A 20,894-nucleotide genomic window follows, 5' to 3' on the forward strand; every position below is an offset into this window, starting at 1 on the left:
GACTTTCCCTTGCTCACTCACACTCTCACACTCACATACTCATTCACTCATTCACGTACTCACACATATTCAAAAACACACACACACTTTACTCACACATACTCATTCACACATAGACACACACACACTTTCCCTCATTCACTCATACTTTTACACTCACACACACACACTCATGCACATACATACACTTTCACTCACCTGCTTAGACATTCACACACACATTCATACTCATAATGCTCACTCAGACTCACACACACACACACTTTCACTCACACACACATATACTTTTATTCACTCACACACAATCACACTCCCATAACTCAGACACACACACTCACATCCATTCTCCCTTTGCTGGGGTAGTCAGCACTAAATTAGAATCAGAACATTTGGTTTCAAAACTAACTTCCTACTTCCTGTATGCAATGAGATGGGTTTCTCCACTTAGTCCACAGACTGAATTTGTCCCACAGATTCGAGAGTAGCATTTCAAAAAGAGCCTAGAATCCATTTATTCTACTCCCTTTGCACAGTGTTTCCCCCACCACCTTCCTTTCAGATTCCACTGTCTTGACCCTCTCTCAAAATAATGTTCTGGTAAAAGCCAGCTCTACACCTACACCCTGCCTGAACCTCAGCAGCAGTGAATGTGACTGGAGGAAAACACACCTCATTCCCCGATCTCACTTTAACCTCATCACCTCTAACCCCAAGTGAATCCTGAAAGCTGCCCACTCCACTCACCCCCTCATTCTATTAATAAACTATTCTCCTAACAACGATTCTGCTCAAACTTTCAACATTTTCCTCCTCCCACTCTCTGCTAATGACCTTTCTTCCTATTTCATTGAGAAAACAGAAGCAGTAAGAAGAGAATTTCTACAAGCTTCTGTCATCATGTCTACCCACGAGCCAGTTTCTTCAGCCTCCCTCTTGAAACGATGGATGAACCGTGGAGTGCAGAGCCAAGCCTCCAACTGTGCTCCTCAGGCCTGTTCCTCACCTGCTCAAGGGAGTCACCCCACCAACTGTCCTCCCTCTTCTTCATCAGCCATGGTTCTATTTATTTATTTATTCATTCATTCATTCATTCATTCATTCATTCATTCAAGCACTGGGTACAGTCAGAAGCGCGGGAGGGTGAGAGAATTCACCAGAGCCAGAGCGGGGAACAGAACAGGCAGACTGAGGAAGTACACTGCTGAGGGGAGCAGCAGGCATGGCAGGAGAGGTCTGTTGCACCATGTGGTACCCTTGCCAGAGGTCGGGGATCGAACCGGCACTGCAGAGGCTGCGGGCAGCTTTGCAGCTCAGCTCTCAACTGCTGCGCCACCAGGGCAGGCCCAGCCATGTTTTTTTTTTAAAGGTTTATTTTATTTATTTATGCATACAAGAGCTGGGGTACAGGCCAAAGGTGTGGAGAGGTGAGAGGATTCACTTGACATGAGTGGGGAGCAGAACAAGTGGATCTACTGACACTGCTGAGGGGGAGCAGTGGGCAAGACAGGAGAGGTCTGCTGTGCCATGTGGGTCACCTCCTTACCCGGAGATCAAACTCATGCTGCGATGGCTGGTGACAGCCTCATAGAGCTGAGACTTAACCCCTTGCACCACCAGGGAGACCCCCATGGTTTTCATCTCAAATGGATACTTCTCATGGGCAGATGAATGGTATTTCTTCCACCTGCTCCATTTTCTCTGTTTCTCTTTCAAAGACAGCTCAAAACGATGATCTATACTCACTGTGTCTAACCCTCTTCCAATCCACCCTTCCTCTTGACTCACTCTGCTCCCAGCTGCCTATGGTTAGTTCTCTGCCCTCATCTTCCTTGACCCATCAACAGTATTTGACTTAGTGGGTCACCTTCTCTTCCTCTTCCTTGAACCATGATCCTCACTTGGCCTCCTGGAGACTGCACTTCCAGAGCCCATCTTTCCTCCCTACTACTTCTCCTCCATCTTTCCAATAACCTCTTATTTCCCTAACTTCTTAATACTGGCACTCAGTTCTGGAATCTCATCTCTTCTCTAACCATATTCATTTCCTTGGTACTTTGTCTAGTCTTACGACATCAAATATCATCTATCCACTGAAAAATCCCAAATTTATATCCCCAGCCCAGGCTTCTACCCTGAACTCATTTATCAACTCCCTCCTTACACCACCCTATCCAAGAAGCACTGCAAATTCTTAATTCACATCCAAACTCAATGTTGAGTCAATGGCAACTCCAACCAATGAAGTTAATAGTTGCTCCATCTTCCTGGTTGTCTTTTTTCATATTCACATCCAGCCTGTTGGAGAATCCCATGGGCTCAACCTTACAAACTGATTCAGAATTCAACTACGTCTCACCTCTTCCACCGCTACCTGCCCAGTCCAACCGTCCACCACTCCTGTCTGAGATCATCGCAGTAGCCTCTTAATTTGACTTCTCCCTTCTAACCTCATTCCTTTCTTGTTTTTTTCTCAGCACAACAGCTAGTATGGAATCATCCTTTAAAAACATAACTCAGGTCATGACACTCCTTCAAAACCCCCTAAAATTGCTCCCATACCACTCTGCATACAACCCAGCACACAAAGTCCACAACATTGGGGTTGCTTTTCTGCCTTCTCCTGACTCAGTGACTCCTAGGGACTCCTCCCCCACTGCATTCCAACCCACTGGCCTCTTTGTTTCCCTGAGGACAGGGACTTTCCTAAGTTTTAACCTCTGCTGGATCCAAGCATCTAGAATAGTGTCTGGCACAAAATGAGCACTTAATCAATATTTGTTGAATAAATTATGAGTTAATGAATTAAGCTATAATGACCTATGAATGTAAGAAGAGGGAAAAACATATGATGGTTCAAAAGCCTTTAGTTTGAGCTCAGGAAATAATTTTCACTCCCCTCCACTCTCTCTACTCCTAAAACCCAGGCAGGCAAGGTGACCTGCCAACCACTGGGGAGGAATTAGGAGGAAGTTATCCCAGTTCCTATATACACAGACACCCTGCCTCTCAGCCTTCATGAGAAAGGCCACAGATTAACACCAAGATCCATTTGTCAACCCTCCTGTGGATGAGACATGTCACCAGTGACAGACACTGGCATTGGATTCTAAGTGGCATCTGTATTACAGAGTCCCAAACACCTACAAAGACACAGGATCAGGCCAGTGCATCACAGATTTGGAGGGGGGCGGCCGTGGGGAGGGGTTTGGGGAGAGGATTAGTCTATTCCAGAGCATGACTGATCCTGGAAACAAAAGTCTACCAATTTTACCGACTACACACCTGATGGTCAGCTGGTACACCCTATCACTCTAGCACTATAAGATGATGGTAGGCTCCTACCCCCTATTTGTCAAATGAATTTTCAGTATGTTCTGTTCCAGGGTATGTGGAGGAGGTGGTAGGGGAAGATTGAAGCAAAGATGAGTAGACACATTCCCGAGTCTCACGGACCTCAGATCCAAAAACGTTCTCGGCAGATACCATCAAATCAGAGAAATTTTAGGAAATTGGAAAATGGCAGTTTTTCATCAACCCTTGGATATGGTGTTATTCTTTCAATCTGCTTGGGCAGCACACCCAAAAGTCAAATCTCAAGGAGGCAAAAACAGCTCTTAACCATTCAGCAAATATTGACTATGTACAGTTGGGAGACAGCAACTTAAAAGAGAGCCATAGGCATTGTTATAGACCAAAGGATCTCCACGGAGTCAAGAAGTCAGACTCTCAAAAGGCATCCAGACTACAAGTTGCCTCTTGCTGCCAAAAACCAGTAAAGTCTAGAAAAATCTCTCCCACTACAGTAACACAGAGCATCCTGGGCAGCCATACCACACACAGCAGGCATACCTGCAAAAAGAAACAGCACACCTACAGGAAACTTTCATATTTGTATAAGTTCACAACACCCAGAGCAGAGAGAAACAGCTTGAGTGACAGAAATACAGGTGAAAAGTACTCTACTTTAAGAGCAAAGAGTTGAGTACCAGCAGACAGAAACTGGGGACTTCTGCAATCTGTATGTGAGTCCAGTTAATATAAAACCAGAATGATGGAAGAGAAATAAGCCAGATACAAGAGAAAGCAGTTCTCAGAGTCACATCCAGCCTGGGTGAGGAAGGCTGTGAGTTAACACAGGATCAAAGCAACACTGGAGAGTGAAGAGTGTACACAGGAGAGGTGTGTACACTGGAGCAGGACTGGGAGGTTAGGAGAAACAAAATGAATTAAATTAGTAGGTACAGTGGAAAGCTTGAAAGTTGAAGAGATCTTAGGAAAGACGGTCAAAACAGGAAGCAGCAGTCGAGACTTTGCTTCTATTCTACCATAAGAGGGAGGGACACCCAGGAGCCAGCGGGAGCTTGGTGAGCAGAGCTGAGGCTTGGGTGGATACTAAATCGAGCTTACCCAGACCTTGGGGCCCCTTCCCCCCACTTTACAATATTATTCACTATCATGAGAAAAACCACATGCAAATAAAGTTGTTTCAGGGGCATTTAGGAAGAGTCTGTGCAGCAGGGGTGGGATAATAACACAAGGAAGAGTTAAGTTGTGTATTAAATGGTTAAACTGAGTTTGCATGCATGAGAGTTTCCATGTGCTATACAAGCCTCAAGGTTCTCCCACTGGTTTGGGTGTAACTTATGCCCCAAAATCGTACATATCTGTTGCCACCAATGAATTAAAGAGGCATTGGACTAGGAAACAGAACTCTTTTCCTTATGCTTTGTGTGAGGAAATGTAGCGGCTGAATGACTGGGCCTTTCCAGAATGAGTGGCAGAAGGGAAATCAAGGCAGCCATATTTGCATCTTACTGGTAGTTAGGTGACAGTGGCACGGTGAGTCATTTTCTGTATGCAGAAATACGCAGATGCACACATGTATTTATAACACTAAGTTTACTAGCTGTTCATGGTTAATTCCATAGTGTGCAATGAGTTCTAATATATGCATAAAATTTTGTCCATGACAAAGTCCTGAGTTAAAATAAAAAGAAAAAATGAAAATGACTCAGGTATTGTTGATAAGGGATATGGGAATCTACAATGTTTCAGTCAAGATTCCAGACAGCAGGAGCCTTCCTGGTGGCCTTGGGGTTAAGGTTCAGTGTCATCACCTCTATAACCTGAGTTCAATCCCTGCCAGGGAGCTAACCCACAGATGGTGAGACCTCTCCTCTCTCACCTGCTGCTCCCCTCAGCAGTGTATTTCAGTCTGCCTGTTCTGCTCCCCACTCTGCTTCTGGTGAATCCTCTCACCCCCCACACCTCTAGCCTATACCTCAATTCTTCTATACAAAAATAAATAAAAATTAAGAAAAAAAAAAAGGTTTCCAGACATCTCTCATTTCAATGGGCATAAGCACATGGAGTGGGATGGGAGGCCAACCAAACTATACTATTTTAATTATTATTTTCATCCATCTCCTTGACCCCTTGCCTTCCAGCTATATGACTGATTAGGGGAATGAAAAGCTTATATGAGTGACTGCATCATGTACTACAAGCCCAAAGCCCAGCAGCGTGAAGAGGTCACTGCTCTGAACTTGCACCTCCAGCAGCAGACCACTAGCTTGCAGGGGGGATGTTTGCTCTTACAACAGCTCTGCCTGGGTCATGCCTCACACCCCAGTTTCCACTCAATTCAAGCCCAAATTTTGCTGGCTTTTTCTTTTCCTGGGAGCCAGGCTTTGTCCTTGTTCCCCGGGTTTCTTTTTCATTCAACTACTTCTGAATCAAGGTGTACTAACCTACCTCACTGACATCACCTCTGCCTGGAGATTCCTGGCTCCACGCTCAGTCCAATGCCCAATGCCCAATGCCCAAAGTGCAATGCCTTGGAAAGGGACGTCATTTCAGAGTGAACATTTAGTTCATTCTGCCCCATGAGCAGCCTGTCACCTTTGGGAAACCAACCCTACAACCCAGCTAATTCCCTTGAACCTGGATCCAACCAGAGGGATAGCCGGAAGCCTTCAGTTTCTGCTGAAGTTTAGGGATAGATGGACTGGAGTCAGGAGACTGTGAGTCTGTGGCCTTGAAAGCTCAAATCATGAAAGGCCTCAGAGGATCTGCGGCTTGACCTCTTCCTCCTGCTTCCCCAGTGGAGCAAACCTAGAGTGCAGCATGAGACCACTGTTCTTTGTGGAACCCTCATGCCTACATTGATAGGTAATCAAAGAGAGATGGGGATTTGAAGACAGTACCAGGAGAGCAGGGATCATGGTACTTCTGTTCTCCCCTTTTCCCTAGTGCCCAGCATAGTGCCTGGCATATAGTACATGCTCATTTAATGTATGTCAAAAAAATGGTTGATTGAATGGAGAGAGGAGCTAATACAAGTGGTGGGTGATTCTTCAGCAGTGCTCCAGCTTGTCCCCGTGCCACATGCGCCTGGACTTAGGAGGACCAACGAATCACGCCTGTATCCTCAAATACAACACTTGCCTTTCAGACTTTCAATGCATTTATCACATCACTTAGGTGAGTCTACACATACAATTGAAGTGCATCACTTCCAAGACCCACAGATGACACCCGCCATGGTGCGGTCAATGCTGTAATTTTCAGAGGTGTCTGGCACACTGAGTGACATGGCCTCGAGATATCCTTCTCACCTCAAACGAGGAGCCACTGCCTTCATCCATCCTGCCTCCCTGCTAGTCCCCACAACTGGTGAGAATCCCAGAGTGTTCTCCAGGTTTTTCTAGGTCAGTCGCTCACTGGGCTTGCTGGGTATAAGCTGGTTCTTGAGCTGTGGCAGAACACCTGTCCTTTTCTGCAAAGCTCAGTCCTGCCTTGTTCAACCTGAATGGGAGTGGAACCAGGTTAGTGGCCATTTACCAAATACCTACATGGACAGGACTTACACAAATCCCTGCTCTTGGGTGTGATGGTCTGGTTGAGTCTCTCCTAAGACAGAGCATTCCCTTTCCCTCCAGTAGATTATATTCAGAGCTCCCTTGAAAGGGAGCTTTGTATAAGGCAGCCTGTGTCCTACCCAGTACATTTTATACAGTAGAGTCAGGTTAAAAGGAAAAAGAGATTAAGTAAGGGTAAAGGCAAGTAAGAGGGATGATCTTTCCATAGGTATCTGCCTTGGGGTGGGCTGACTGAATGCATGTGACGGGATGGACTTTTATGGATAGACCTGAGTAAATACCCATCCATGGAGTAACCCACCCACACTGCTCTGCCTATTTAGGCCCCTGGGCTCCAGCCTACCCCTCCCCACTCCGCTCAATTTAGAGCATGGACTCAGCACCATGTCTTTCCAAACTTATTAAAGTCAGACTCCAGGAAGCAGAAAAGACCTCAGTGGTAACACCGTTTAGCCCCTGTCTCCATGCAGGGACCCCCTTAACCTCCCTGACAGGCAGCCCCATCTCATGCACCAACCAGGAACCTTCCACATAAGCCGGAGAGTGAGACACCAGAGCCCTTTGTACAAAGCACAGTTCACCAACTACTCAAAGCTATCCAAAAGCACACTCTCTGGAAGAAGGGCTGGAGAATCTCAATTTCGAACAAAAATCCACCCGGTGAGTCTTTCAATACGGCATGTATCATCTGTGTGTGTCATGTGGTAGTTCTTTTTTCTCTCAAGATTTATTAATCTTCCCATCATTTATATCTCTGTATAACTCTAAGGAAACATCTTCACACTTCCAGAAGTCCATGGGCTTCCCTCACCCTGATCGACTGGTTCCTGACAGTGGCCACGTATCAGAATCAGCTAGGAAGCTCTAAAAAAATAAAATCAATGACAGAGTTTGCCCCCAGCTATTCCTACTTAATGTTTCTCAGGTGGTGTAAAATTTAAAGACCCCAGCTGATTCTAGTGTGCAACGGGGGCTGAGAACTACTGTAAGCTCTCCCCCGAGCTTAGGTAATACCTCTTTGAAGGGAGCAACAGGCAAGAAGCCTATACCTCTTATATAGTCCCCATCACCATGCCGAACTTGCAGCAGAACACACTCTGTCGCTACCAACTTGATTGAACTAGCTTGGCTTACCCAGTCAATATGGGATTCTATTTTCTACGTTAGGAGCTGTGCATTTCCACTTAGGAAGAGGCCAGACATTGGAGAGATGTGAACTCTTCTTTCCATGGTTGAGGCCCCACAACCCCTAGAACTCCCTTTCACCACACTGATCAGCCCAAACGTTGCCAAAAGCCTGACCCAGGCTTCCACCCTCACGCCCCTGCCCCTCACCAGCCCCACTCACATTGTACAGCACGGTGGTCCACCCTTCCATGGTGATGCACTGGAAGACGGTCAGCACAGCAAAGAGGATGTTATCAAACTGGGTGATCCCGTCATTGGGGCCGATCCAGTCCCTGCACTCATAACCAGCTGGGCAGCCCTGCACGCCACATGGGTGAGGGGGGTCAAATCCTTCTAGAATACCTGCAGACAGATTTGGAAGGTGAAGAGAAACACACAGTGGTTAGCATGAGCTGAAGATGACCCAGGTAACCATAGGCACAAAGTTCTACTTCCCACAGAAAGTGTGTTCTCTGTGTCTCTGCCTCCTTTCTCTTCTCTCTGGCCCTTCTGTACCTCATAGCTCACATACCAAATGTTCAACCCAATGTTTCCTAATCTTCTCTGAAATGGAGCCTCTCATCCACATGGCCCCCCACTTTCTGCAGGATATATATTCCATCTCACCTGAGTACCTCAAGACTGAGGACCACAGAATTTACAGGACTAGAGAGAGAAAGGCATGAGGTAAAGTATAATTGTACTGATTTTCCTAACTCTAGACTCCAGGATAAACTCAGTTCTTTTGGATTTCTTGGGGATAATTATAAACTATAGTCTCTTCAGTGGGTCCTAACTCCTTGTTCTCTGACCTAAATTTCTGGTCTTGAATAAAAGACAAAAATAAAAATCCCAGGTGAAAGGTGCCCTTTGAAAATTATTTTCACAAAACAACATGGTACCTAACTGGGTTTTATCAACCTCTTCCCAGCTCCTTCCCTCCTAGGGCACGCTACCCAACTTGAAAAGAGCAAATAAGATGCAAAGAAACAAGAGCTGGAGGTCTGTGTACCCCGTTAATCGCCCAAGCCCCTGTCAAGCCCTGCTCAGATTTCCCACCCTATGTCTGGGTCACAGTAAGAGGAGAGAGGTCGTGAGATATGGCAGAGTGACCATGTCTCCACAGATTGGCAGGGCTCCCAACAACACTGGATCAAGGGTCTCAGCACGTGGGTCAAAAAGGCCACTGTATAAAAATATTTCTTCAGACATGAGAGCTGATAGCCTCATGTCCAATAGACAGACCTGTTTGAAATCCTCTGACTGCAAACCTAAGAGCTTATTTGCTTTGCTGTATCAGTGCCCAGCGGGGATCTCACCTTGGCTGGTTGTGCCTAAAAAGGTTGCTGATTAGGAAGTTTCTGATTCCAATTCTAGGGTATGAGTAGGATGTACTTTTCCAACCAGTCTCCAAATGCCCTGAAATTACCCCAATGACCTGGGGAGAGAGGATGGCAAGAAGCAGAAGACAGAGTAGTCCGCATACCTGAATTGTTCATGAAGCAAGCTCGGTGCAACTTCCCACTGTAGAACTCCAGGCCAATGATAGCAAACATCAGAATGGCAAAGAAGAGGAGGAGGCCAATCTGCAGGAGAGGCACCATGGCCTTCATGATGGACTTCAGCACAATCTGCAGGCCTAGAAGGAAGGGAAGAGATTGCACCATCTGATAAATCAGGCTCCATTTCCCACCTCCTAGGAAGGAAAGGGCAAGTCTTTGGGGACAGAAGAACTGTTGGTCCTGAGATAACAAAGACATTTTGTTAAGGGGTTACAGGACAATTCAGGCCAAAGGATGCCAATAGGCCTTCCCTAGGGATCATCTCCCCTCTCCTCCCTGCTAATTTAGAGGTGTACTGCTCTTCCCATGTGGTTCCCCCATGTCCTCTTCTAGATTCTGCTTATAGAGTATGTGCTGCTCTCCAAAAGGGAATCAGGCCCATCCCTGCTTAGCTCCAGGAGCTGGAGATCAAGGACAAGTTGGTCTTCCCTACACTCCATCTCAGACCCAGCCTCCAGTACACCCACCATTCAGAAAATACCATATCCTGTCACCCAGAAATTGTACTTGCAGAATTCTAGTCTATGAAAATAATCAGAGATTTAAATAAGACTTCAATTAGAGGTGTTTATTATCATAGCACTTTCCCTAGCTGGGAAAAACCTAAATGCCCAGCAAAATAGAAATGGCTTTGTAAGGCCTGACACATAGGAGACAGACTATAATACAGATTTTAAAATCCTATTTTTGAAGAACTTTAAATGTTAGGAAAATCAAATGCTATGTCAGGACTCAATACAATGATCCCCATCATTGTTAAAATGCAGAGAAACAATAAATGAAAAAAGATATTAAAATATAAATAAAAGTTATATCTAAGTGATAGGAGAAAGTGTTGTTTTCTTTACTTTTCAAGTTTTCTATAAATATCTTTCATTGTTAAATCTAAAGCAAAAAAAGAAAGCTGGGAAACTATAAAATGAAATGTTATGTCAGTTTGCGACACCCCAGTATTTATTACTATCAGCACTTCCTCCCAAACGAATCAGTGTGGCTTATCCCATATTTTCTCAAATGCTATGTCCAGTTGAGAAGATGTGAGTGAAGCTATTAGCAAAGAAGAAAATGAGAAAAGCTGGAGCTCACTGGGTATCCCTGACACGAGCTTCAGGGGTCTCAGGACACGCACAGCCCGGAGGGTCCTCAAGTCCACATGTGTGTTGAAGTGGGTTCCCGCCGTGGCCAGGATGCTGCAAATGGAGACACAGAGGTCAAGGCTCCCACAGACCACTCTCTTGCCCTGTTCCATGGGGGATGCTGGCTTGAGGAGAACCAGCCTAGAAAGCACACAGAGCTGATGCCAGCTGTGTGTGGGCGCACCTGAGCTGGGTTGGTGACTCACCAGTGGTTCCCGAGGAATTAAATTTAGCCACATCTGGGTTTCACTTTGCAAAGAAGAAAAACTTGTCATCAAATTGGAACCCTAGTTCCAGATCACGAGCACAACACCAGGTCTAGGCACCTGCCCTATCCATGTCCCCAAGCCTTGTTCGCTGTTCTCTGTTGCACCCCTTGCCAGCCTCCCTCCCTCTTTCCAACCCAGTCTCAAGGCCCTCACATTTTTTTATTTCAGCATTTTCTTAGACTCCCCTAAGTCCTATCTCCTTCAGGAAAATTCTCTGGATTCACTGCAGTAAAAAAATAATTCATTCTTCTCTATCGTGGAACTTGGGATTTCTACCAAAAAAATAAATCTGTTATTTATTACTAGGCAATTACTTCACGGGTTCACATACAGTATTTTTCTAATTGTCCCACATCACTGTGTGACCTGGATTTGGTTTCTTTACTTCCATTTTCCACTTTCACAGCCATTTCTAGACACACACACACACACACACACAAATCCACACCAATCCTATTAGATTATATACACCAAGTACCTTGCCTTGAGTAGATAATCCATTTTGTGTAATTCCATGACATTGTAGGTACTTTGGAGAGAAAAATATGCTTAGGTATTTATGAAAGACACAGCTTTAAGACCAAGAGTCAAAAGAACTGGGTTTAAGGCCTGATTCATGTACTGAAGAATGGGGGACCTTGAGGAAAGTCATTACATCAATGAACCTCAACACACCCCTCTACAAAATGGGGGACATACCAGAGCACAGCTATAAATACATACCAGAGCATAGCTAGAAAAACAAAATGACATATTGAAAATTAAGAGTGTTCTATAAACTATAAAGATATAAACATTTAACACAAATATTAATAATACTGGCTTTGCAACATTGTCTTATTTTAGTCTTATTCCTATAGCTAGTACCTTTTCTCCCTTTGAAACCTCTCCAGGACAATTTCCATTGGGGAATGAGTGATTCAGAAAATTGAGTTCTCTATACAGTCAAAGGGTGGCCAGAATGATTTTTTTTATGTAGTTATTTTGGGTGGAACTTCTCTGAAATGTTTTAAATACTGAAGACGATACTCAAGTTGTCTTTATTACTTGAAAGTGAACTGTACGAAAGGTTTGTGCTGTGTGACTCTAGAAAGCAGACAGAGGGAATAGGTTCAAATTACATAGATCCAGCACACTGTCATGATGAGCAATAACTTGAAAACAAGTGGTGCTGGCCAACAACAAAATGGGCTGCTTGAGCATAGTATGTTCCCCAACATGCAAGGACTGGAGCTCAGGTCACAGAATCATCTAGTCAGGGAGCAAAAAGATTCAGACATTGGGTCAAAGGTGACTAAAATGGCCAATAGAGCTTTCTTTCCACTTTAAGATTCTGTAATTCTATGTTAATACAACCTCAAAATAAGAACTAGCGAGAAACTTTACTATTTATCATAGTCTCAGGAGAGAGGCAAGTTTCCCCAGTCTTCTCCAAACTTCCAGCCTGCATCTAACAAGGAGGGAATTAGGGTGGCCTTGCCTCTGACTCTATTCCAAGGCCAAAGACAGAGAAATTGGGGTGGGGAATAATATATACAATGTCTAACAAGCGGGGGGAGGGGAAATGAAGGAAAAGGAAAGCAAGAAGAACCATGGAAACCAGGACTAGAAACGAGGATAGAAACAGAAAGAAAATAAAGGAAAGAGAAAAGAGAGAGAAACTTCAAAGAAAGTTACAGTGATAGAGAACCAGAACTCCGGGAAGATGGGGCCACTGTTGCGCTGATTCTGCCAACAGAGGCAGGTGCACTGTACCCTGAGTCCTCTGAGGGGCTCAGGGGGGATTTACTTTCCCTCTGTCTTACAAACACAGTGGATAGAATCTGCCCCACTCAGCAAACAAATTTCTCTTACCCAGGACACCAGACACTTACCAGGACACCAGATGTTCCTGAACATACATGAGATGTTCTTTCCTATCATAAAAACATTTGTTGCATTTATATTTTCCCTAAGATTGTGTTGAATCTGTATATTGCTTTGGGTAGAATGACCACTTTGACAATATTGATTCATCCAATCTATGAACAGGAATATTTTTCTATTTCTCTATTTCCTCTATTTCTTTCAACAATGTCTTATGGCTTTCTTTGTATTGATCATTTATTTCCTTTGTTAGTTTACTTCTAGGTATTTAAATTTGGGGGGATGTAATTGCAAATGGGATCATTTTCTTAATCTCTCCCCCTTCCATCTCACTGTGTACAGGGAGGCAACTGATTTATGTATGTTGAGTTTACACTCTGTCATTTTAATGAAAATTTCCTCTCCACTCTTGAGTTGAACAAGGCATATTTCAGAACAAGGAGGAAGAGGCAGAAAGTCAAACTTAAAAGGCAACAAGGCACAAGTGTAGAAAGGAAGGAAAACTGGTTAGGCAAAAGAGAGGGGAGTGAGTAGTGAAAGAAAAAATGGTGATAAAGACAATAAGAAAAATGAGAGCAAATAAAAGCTGCGGACAGAGAAAATGTCCAAGAATCAAGAATGCTTATATGGGAAAGACAACAAAAATCAAAGCTGATCTGACAGAGAGAAACAAAACAATAGTATGTGTTGCCAGGGCCTTGTGTGGCCAGCCAGGAGATACACCTACACTCTTCTCACCAAGTACAGCCATTTGCTGAACTCATCTGCACCCTAATCTTCCAAGCTCCCACAAACATCAGCCAGAGTCACACAAACTGTGGTCCCCTGTTCCCATGACCTCCAGATTTCTTTTTTCTTTCATCCTGTGCAAGACTGATGTGAACTAGGCCTTCAGCTGATGCACAGTGGCCGTCACCTCCTTCCTAATGCCCAGTGTTCAATTCTTCCTCAAGAACAAGAATTGCAATTTGACTACCTTATCTACCTGTTAGATACCAAGGTAAAGGGACTCTTAGGGGAAAATTATTTGAGGAAAAGGACCTGCTCTTTGTTCCCACAAAATTCAGTGCCCACCACCATCACTCTCCACTTTCCAGAGTGATGGCCCTTACCACTTTTTAGAGAAATTCTGTTGTCACATCTGTCTCTCCCACAAAATCAGGAAACACCTCAGAGTTCTACCTTCCTCATCTCTACATCCCTCACACCTAGCCCAGGGTGTGAACAAAGAGCCTCAATAATTGCTTGATGGTTCAAACTAAACTGGTAAAGGTAAAAAGTATTTTGAGGTATAGATCAAACTGAAATAGCACAGAAACCCTGAGACATCCAGTAAAAGGGGCAGGGCAGCACAGTTGGAAGTCTTCTAAATCCAAATGTGAGCACCGCGAAACATTCTAGGACTCTGTCCTCAAATATTTCAGAGTCTAGTGAGTGTCTTTCGGTGTGCTTCCAGACTCTTGCTCTCACAGATCCCACAGGTCAGGATGTGCCCAGTGTCCAATGGGAGAGAGAAAGTGGGAGGAGAGGGGGGAATAAGGAGGAGGGATGACTCAAAATTTAAAAGGAGAAAAGACCCAAAATTTAAAAACCTGCCTCCCAGCAAAACCTAAACAGCGAAGTAGATACAGCTCAGCAAAACTCTGGCCCTCCTATGGGGCAGGTCCCACGCAGCAGGCGAGGGGAAAGGCAAAGGCAGGAAGAGGCCCTGGCCCTCAGCCTATTAGAAGTAGTAATTATAATCCACCATGAAGAGTGTCCAAACAGAGGTGTTTACAAAGTGCAGGATGTGAGGAACACTGTGGGACCAAGCAGAGTGCTTACTATGTGCTGGCATGACCAGATATATTCCAAACAATGCATTAAATCCTCCGAAATATTCTGATATTACTATTGTCTCCATTGCATACGAGTTGAACCTGAGGCTCAGAAAATATTAAGTTGCTAATAAATGGCAAGACCAGAAATTACAGTCAGTTCTCTTCTGGTATCAAAGCCAATCCTTTTCCTACTCTGAAAAGGGCCCTGTGATGTCGCCTCAACTCCACTGTTCTTTAATCCAGATCGTTGCTAAAAATACCAAGATCACAGTGCTCAGTCCCCAAACAAGGCAGTGAACTTGATGCCATTCCTTCCAAGGCTACAAACCACAGACTCCCTGTGACCACTCCCAAGCCCATCAGGGAATACGGATACTGAATAATGACAGAGAGAGAGAGAGAGAGAGAGAGAGAGAGAGAGAGAGAGAGAGGAGACAGACTGACTGAGAATGAACCACAATTCAGAGTTAGGCCACTGAGGGTAACTTCAATTCTGAGTTAATAAAAGTCTAAGCTCTCCACCATCCCAAAAGGCACATGCACGCATGTCAGGAGCAGAAAATTGTGTTTTCTATTTCTTTGGCCACCACGAGCACAGCACCTGGTGGGGAGCTCTGAACACAGAGGGTGCTTAATTACTATTCTACCTCAAAGTGGAGAATGATCGAAGAGTGAGCACCAATCTCTGAGCACCCCCGCATAGATAGTGTTCAGCACACTGTGGATGTTCAAACACTATTTTCTGACTGATAGCAAGGCTCAGCCCTGCCTCTGATGGTTTTTCTTGCAGTTGTCAGCAGGTAAGAAGAGGAGGCAGGGCGACAGGATCCTAAGGAAGGAACAGAGGACTGAAGAGTGATACCCTGGACAATTACAACCGAATAGTCTCTCCCCAAACCAGTCACCCAAGACCAGTTTCCTTTACCCCTTGGGGTTCTTTGCCAATCAGGTCTAACCTCTTCTCACAAGTATATTACACTTCCAGGGCTGAAAATACCCTGACATGCTAACTAAAACACTCTGTTGCTTATCTGAAATTCCAACTTAACTGGGCATCCTCCATTTTTGTTTGCTAAATCCAGCGACTATTCGAATGGTAACAGGAAATGACCAGGTGAAGAGCTAGGCCTCAGTTGTTGCCTTGGCCCCAAATAAAGGCAAATTCTCTTCTGAGAGATGGAATCCAGGGTTCTGCTTAGCATGAGGCACAGGAGCCCACCTGAATGCTGGGAATAACTTCTACCCAGGCCCAAATAAATCCCGAGAGAGAACTCAGTAGCATTAAAAAGGTGAGTTCTTTATTAGCATCCAGGCAAAAGGGCTGATTATCACTAGGTATTTCACCAGCCCATATTATAAGGACACCATGAGGAGGAAAGAAGGGATGTAATTTAGGTTGGATTACCAACACAGGTGAGTACGGATATCACAGGAGGGCAACATACGTTCCTGTGGCCCCTCAGAAGCATTCCCGAGGGGATTGGTTCCTCCATCTCTTGACACTTTACTTCCAAAGAGTCTCCAATTTCTGTCCCATGCTTCCTTTAACACATCTCTTGGAGTCATCTTTCTCCCCACTCTCCCTCCTGCCTAGAAAGCCTCTCCCTGGCCTCCTCTCTTCTGCCCAAATAATAGGATCCAACACCAGGGCCTTGGAAAATATCTATAATCCAAAGAGATTTGAGTTAGGATCCTGAGACTGTGATGAAGCACAGGCTCTCGAGTCGTGCGGGCTGGTTTCAATCCTAGCTCCATCACTATACTCACAAAATTGCCTCTCTGGGCTCTAGCCCTCCTATTTGTAAAGTGGGGACAGTGCCTTCCTTAAAGGGTTCATGTAAAGATTCAAAGAGACAGTACTCGTGTTCTTCACCTGGTGCTGACTCACCATGCAGGATTCCTGGGTATAAGCAATAAAAACTGGTTTTCGCTTTCATAAACAAAAACAGAAGTGAAAAGAAAGTATATTGAGAAGATACCAGGAGCTCAGAGAGTGGCTAGGCTATTCAAAAACCAAGCTGGAAAAACAGGAAAGCAAAATTCTTAGGTTAAATAATGGGCCCCAAAGATATCCAGGTTCTAATGGACTGGAATCTGTGACTGATATGACACATACCTGATATGACAAAGGGGACTTTGCAGATGTGATGAAGGATTTTAACATGGGAGATTATTCTGTATTACCGAGATGGGTCTTCCATGCTACAAGTGCCCTTCTAAGGAGGAGACAGGAAGATTTGACTATAAGGGAGCAGTGTGAAGATGCAAGTGTGATGCTACGCTGTTGGCTCTGGAGACAGAGGAAGGGTCCAGGAGCCAAAGCACCCATGGGATGCAGCTCCAGAAGCTGGGAAAGGCAAGAAAAGAATTTTCTCCTAAAGTATCTTGTGGGAGCATAGCCCTGCTTGTACTTTGATTTTAGCCAGTGAAACTATTTTTGCATTTCTAACCTCAGAACTGTTAGAGAATAAATTTGCTTTAAGCCACTATATTTGTGGTAATTTGTTAGTGTAGCAACAGGAAATTCATACACTCTTGAGCCACTGGGGATATTGTGAGACATACAGCTGCCAACTGCTCTAATGTACAGTGTCACCTGCAAAAGACTGAAAGTCATGGGGGCTAGGAGGAGCACGTGGTCTAGTTTAAGTCAATGATGCCCAACACCCCACTTGGCTGCCTGGGACAGCCCTCTACTGATTCTAAGGAGGACACAGCCCCACTAAGAGGACACAGAAAAGGGAGGTCAGAGGCCATTGGGAAGGTTAAGCAGGGAAAAGCCCCCCAAAAAATTATAATAATAATAATAATGGCTACTACAGCTCAAGTCCTAGAAAGTACTTAAATATGTGAGATGGAGGAAGTTGGGAAAGAACATATCCTTCTATTCCTAAAACCGAGATGTACAAAAGCTGCCCTCCTGCCCACCTGTGCCTATGCAGGTGTGTCTCTTTGCCAACCTTCTCCCTTTGCAAAGCAACAGAGGTAGCTCTCCCCCAACAGCTGCCCACCTGTGACCACACAGGCCTCTCTTTTAGCAAACCAGCTCCTTTCAGGGGCAGCTCTTTCTGCCTGCTTGTGTCTTTGCAAGTGTCCTTTACTCTTTTCTTCCTTTTTATAATTAACCTGACCTTTTGGGGTATATAAAAAAAATGAGGTGGTCAGACAGGGGATCTTCTTGGAACCTCCTGGCTGTAAGGCTCTGTGGGCTAAAGAGGGCCAGCCGGGGCTCTATCCTGCAGCTCACAACCACTTCCCCTTACATGCACAACATTTATCAGCCGATTTCCTGCTGTTTTATATCTTAAAAGTCTGCCAGTTTATGATAATTAGTTGGATCACCACAACTCAATTCAAAACCAGTTCCCTGAAGGCAGACACTGCCTTTCCCATCGATCACAGCAATGCCAATATGCAACAGTGGCACCCAAGAAATTCCTTGACTCAGGCATGCGTGGGTGTTAATGCATGCCCTTTGGGGCAGATTTGCTGGAATCATCTGTAGCGCTGTGACTGTGTCCACAGACAATTCCAAACTGAAAAGTAAGCAAATCATGATCATCTATCAAAAATTTACTGAATTATACATAATGATTAGCTCTTCATTTCTTTTAAATAAATTACTGAAAGTGTAATTTGATTTGAGAATCAATTTTTAAAGACTTTACTTCATTATTTTATGTGTATGAACTTGTTCATAGAGAAACAGTTCAAGGTGACTAAAATATATTTGCAAGAGGGACACAAGAAAAAGTACAACAGGGTGTAAGGGTGGGCCCAGTGCCCAGCTTCTGTACCCTGCCTCCTCTACCCCCAACCCTATACTTAGGGCCCTGGATCCTGACCATTCAAGCCCCTCGCACCTCCGAGCCCAAAACCCATCTACATTCCACATTCATACTGAGTGTATGTATGCAGCAGCCATGGCATTACAATGCAGAACAAGGCGGAGATGGCCTCATGAAACTTAATGAAGGGGATAAGACATTAAATAGATCACAATTACAGTAAGTAGAAGGTCAGGGGAGGAAGGCTTCCCTGCGGAAATGGCACATGACATGAAAGTTGAAGTATGAGTCGGTCAGAGGAAGCAGTGAAGGGAAAATATCCAGGATACCGGCGAAGACATGCACTGACCGCTCAGGGGCAGACAGAGATTATTAGCAGGCCTGAAAAATTGAAAAGGGGCTGGTGTGATCCAGGAGAGAGTGGAGTTTGGAAAGACTGGACAATGTCAAATAAAGACAACTTTATAGGACACTTTGGAGGTTTGGAGGTTTGACCAAGCCAGTCGTGGTCAAAAGCTGCAGGCTCACCTATGTAATGGAGCCTCAGCTTCCCCAAACTGCTGTTCTGAGCAACAAAGAATGCATCTGATTTAATCAGGTGTCTCTCTTCTTCTCCAACCCCAGTCCTGGGTGTCAATCTTGATCTCTGTACCTGAATTAACTCCACTTCCCCTTGCCTCCCATCCCGTCATCTTCTCTGATAAGACAGATGCTCTATGGTCATGACATTCTGGTGCCCTCTCCATGACCAGAGGGTGACTCTATTAATCTAAGCAAATCATCCACTGTCCTGAGCAGTGACCGGTTGAGGGCTGGGCTGGTGATGGAAGTGGGCCTTAAGGTTAAGGGAAAAGATGCTGCAGGACTTCAGTGGAGCCATAGTCTTAGAACAGAAATATAGGCATATACAACAGTGATTTCCAAACTTTTTTTGACCAACCATAAAAAATGGTCAGTAAGAAATCTATTTTGCCAAGGTGTATATACAAGTATAATTACACAATGCTCCATAAAATAGTGCCTGGCAATGGAAGAATAAAGAAGATATGGTATGTGTGTACACACACACACACACACACACACACACACACACACACTATGGAATACTACTCAGCCATAAAAAATGAAATCTTAACCATCTGCAGCAACATGGATGGACCTTGACAGGATTATGCTAAGTGAAAGAATCAGAAAGAGAAAGACAAATACCAAATGATTTCATTCATTTGTGGAATATAAATAAAGAAAGAAAATAAAAACCCTACACTCTGACAATAGAATGGTGGTTACCAGAATGGAGAAAGAGGGAGAGAAAGGCTAGAAAAGGCCCATTGGTTCATGTTGGACAGTGACTGGACATTTGGTGGTGGGTGTGTGTGGTGTGATGTATCGGTTGCTGAGGTGAGAAACCATACCTGAAACCAATCCAGTGTTGTAAATAAATGCTACCTCAATAAAAAAAAAAAAGTACTTATTCTTTCTATGTGAGATACACTCATATTTTTTCTTCAGTTCTTCCTGCCTTTTGTTTAATATGTCGTGACCAACTGACTTAATTTCATGACCTCTATCTGGGTTCATCAGCAGTTTGGAAATCCCAAGGGCAGGACACGCCAAGATACCCATGCTTTCTTTCTAGGGACACTGTTACAAAGGAGACAAGATGGATGCTGTGAATTGCGGCTAAAGAGCACCATGTGGCTTTAGGGTATTCTTTTCCTGATGAAATTGCTTTCCTTGAAAGGTTTTGCTGCACTTCTCCAAGAACTGCAGACATAGCATTCTAAGCGAGATCCTGTTCCCCCCTATATTCCTGAAGTAGCAACACCATCACGCCGTCCTTGAGAAAGGGCGGTCTCAAAGAGAGATCACATACACACCCACCAGCTTCAAGACTGCCATGCAGAAGCTATCTCCTCTGGTTAGGCTTTTTGTTTTGTTTTGTTCTGGATTTTGTTTGTCCTGTTGGTTTGGACCTGAGTTAATTTATGGTGAAACTGAGGGTCTCACCCACTGCTCCCCTCAGCGGTATATTTAAGTAGATTGCCTGTTCTGCTCCCCACTCTGTCTCTGGTGAGTCCTCTCAACCCCACACCTGTTGCCTGTACCCCAGTTCTTGTATGCATAAATAAATAAAATCTTTAAAAAAATTTATGGTGAAACTGGAGCAGAGACTTTCTTCTAAGCCCACAGACAATAAATGATAACCAAGAAGTCTTAATCTTTCTAGGGAGGATGAGAAGGAGAGTAGGGTCAAGATGCCCCTTTCCAGTAGAGAATATCTGGGCCATATCCAGGAGGGAACAAGAGGTTCTGTATTTAACAAAGAAAAGGCAACCTTTTTTGGAATTGAAAATGTGCCTCCTAACTAAGTTTCATAAGAATCTTAGTGGAAATGAAGTGGT

The 20,894-nt window shown here is 44.4% G+C and overlaps 1 protein-coding gene across 3 annotated transcripts in view; it reads right to left on the bottom strand.

The window, feature by feature from the left end:
• Window positions 1–20,894, bottom strand: part of CACNA1E (calcium voltage-gated channel subunit alpha1 E) — a gene marked incomplete at its 5' end in the record, with an annotated part of 298,790 nt that overhangs the window by 192,148 nt on the left and 85,748 nt on the right. For all 3 annotated transcript variants that reach the window (XM_084250600.1, XM_084250602.1, XM_084250601.1), the window contains 3 exons: window positions 8,230–8,411; window positions 9,535–9,687; window positions 10,697–10,800. In XM_084250600.1, coding sequence (XP_084106726.1) covers window positions 8,230–8,411; window positions 9,535–9,687; window positions 10,697–10,800 — 439 coding nt within the window. The remainder of the gene's footprint in view (window positions 1–8,229; window positions 8,412–9,534; window positions 9,688–10,696; window positions 10,801–20,894) is intronic.

This window comes from Talpa europaea (assembly GCF_964194135.1).
Source record: "Talpa europaea genome assembly, chromosome: 12".
NCBI classification, from domain to species: Eukaryota; Metazoa; Chordata; class Mammalia; order Eulipotyphla; family Talpidae; genus Talpa; species Talpa europaea.